Source organism: Orycteropus afer, unplaced genomic scaffold (genome assembly GCF_000298275.1).
Source record: "Orycteropus afer afer isolate SDZICR_OR568_19922 unplaced genomic scaffold, OryAfe1.0 scaffold00018, whole genome shotgun sequence".
Lineage (NCBI taxonomy): Eukaryota > Metazoa > Chordata > Mammalia > Tubulidentata > Orycteropodidae > Orycteropus > Orycteropus afer.
Genome location: NW_006921605.1, coordinates 2,871,605 through 2,873,278, shown reverse-complemented (window position 1 = coordinate 2,873,278; position 1,674 = coordinate 2,871,605). Strand labels below are relative to the sequence as shown.

The window sequence follows — 1,674 nt, the reverse complement described above, 5'->3', positions numbered from 1 at the left end:
GTCCCCCTGTGAGCCCCACAGTGGGCGCCACTGTTCTATTTGCCTGGAGCTCCCCGTCCCCCTGCGAGCCCCGCAGTGGGCACCACACCGCACCCTGGCTCTATGAGCCTGCCTCCCGGGGAGGTACCCCTTCACCCATCTCCTCAAAGGCGTCACCCAGCACGGAGAGGCCAGGCCTGGTGGCTCGAGGTCCAAGGCTCTTGGGACCTCGTCCAGCAGAAGGAGGGCAGCAGGCTCTGCAAGGTGGTTTCCCGGATCACCACCTTGGACAGACAGCGTGCTGGCGGGAGGTGGTGGGTTTGCATGTCATCAAAGGCGTGATGGTGGGTTTGCGAGTCGTGGCCTGTGTTCCCCAGCACTCCTGCGCCCATGGACTTGACCTTCCTCTTTCTGTTTACATCCTGATTTTCACGAATCCACACGCCCTTTATCTGATGCACTGAGCAGAATACGAAAAGGCAGAGAAGCCAGGGGGCTGAGGACACACTGCAGCCCTCATTCCTGCTGCCAGTGGCCCCACTTGGATGATGGGAATCGGGGCTGACTCCCAGGGCTCCTCGTGTTCCCAAGACCCCAGCCCAGAACCGCGGTGCCTCACCTGCCGAACGAGGCTGCCATGGCTCTTTCCTCGCAAGGACCTGGGGCTCTTCGTTTGACGGGACCCGCTCTGGAGTCTGAGAGCAAGAGCACGCGGGAGGCGGGCTGGGGGTGCTCACGGCGCTGGTCCGGCTGCCAGTGGCCCGGCCCGGCCAGCTGTACCTGACGAAGCAGGAGCTGCTCCAAGCCCAGGTGGCCTCCTCCTGCGAGCGGGAGTTCCGAGAGCGGTCCCTGCACATGGCCGGCAGCCTAGAGGCGGAAGATGAGGAGCTGAGCCGTCTGAGGGAGGAGAACGAGAAACTCAGGTCACTGACCTTCAGTGTGGTAGGTGCCCCGAGCAGCTCCTTTCCCGGCACCCGCCTGCAGCACCCAGACCAAGCACCCAGCCAGTTGCTGGGGAGTCACCCGGCCTCATGTCACCCCAGGCCTGCAGACTGGAGCTGGCCCCACGGGGTTTCGGAGGCCGATTTCCGGAAGGGCTCACCAGGCCTTTCTTCCGAGGCACCTCTGGGTGGCCTGGAGCCCCCACTTTTGCTTGGTGGGGGAGCACTGGTGTCTGCACCGCCCAGGGTCCCCACTCCCGCCCAGTGAGCCATCGGGAGGGGAAGTCTGTACACACCCAGCCCCGGTCTGAGGACTCAGTGGGCCGCCTCCCCAGAAGCAGCCTCCGAGGGCTGGGTCCCTGCTGGCCCCGGGCTGACCTGTCTCTGCCCCAGGTGGAGAAGGACATCTTGGAGCAGAGCCTGGACGAGGCCCGGGAGAGCAGGCGAGAGCTGGTGGATCGAATCCACTCCCTGAGGGCTCGGGCCACGGCCGCCGAGAGACAGCGCAAGCAGGTGACAGCCCACCTCCTTTCTGGTGGTGGGGACGCCGCACCGCCTGCCCCGCGGGGCGTCTGGTGGTAGGGACGCCGCACCGCCTGCCCCGCGGGGCGTCTGGTGGTGGGGACGCCGCACCGCCTGCCCAGCGGGGCGTCTGGTGGTGGGGACGCCGCACCGCCTGCCCAGCGGGGCGTCTGGTGGTGGGGACGCCGCACCGCCTGCCCCGCGGGGCGTCTGGTGGTGGGGACGCCGCACC

The 1,674-nt window shown here is 67.1% G+C and overlaps 1 protein-coding gene across 1 annotated transcript in view; it reads left to right on the top strand.

Annotated features, from left to right (window-relative positions):
* CARD14 (caspase recruitment domain family member 14) overlaps positions 1-1,674 on the top strand; it is a 48,571-nt gene that overhangs the window by 28,095 nt on the left and 18,802 nt on the right. Inside the window, exons 4-5 of the mRNA XM_007959823.1 lie at positions 698-921; positions 1,314-1,433. Coding sequence (XP_007958014.1) covers positions 698-921; positions 1,314-1,433 — 344 coding nt within the window. The remainder of the gene's footprint in view (positions 1-697; positions 922-1,313; positions 1,434-1,674) is intronic.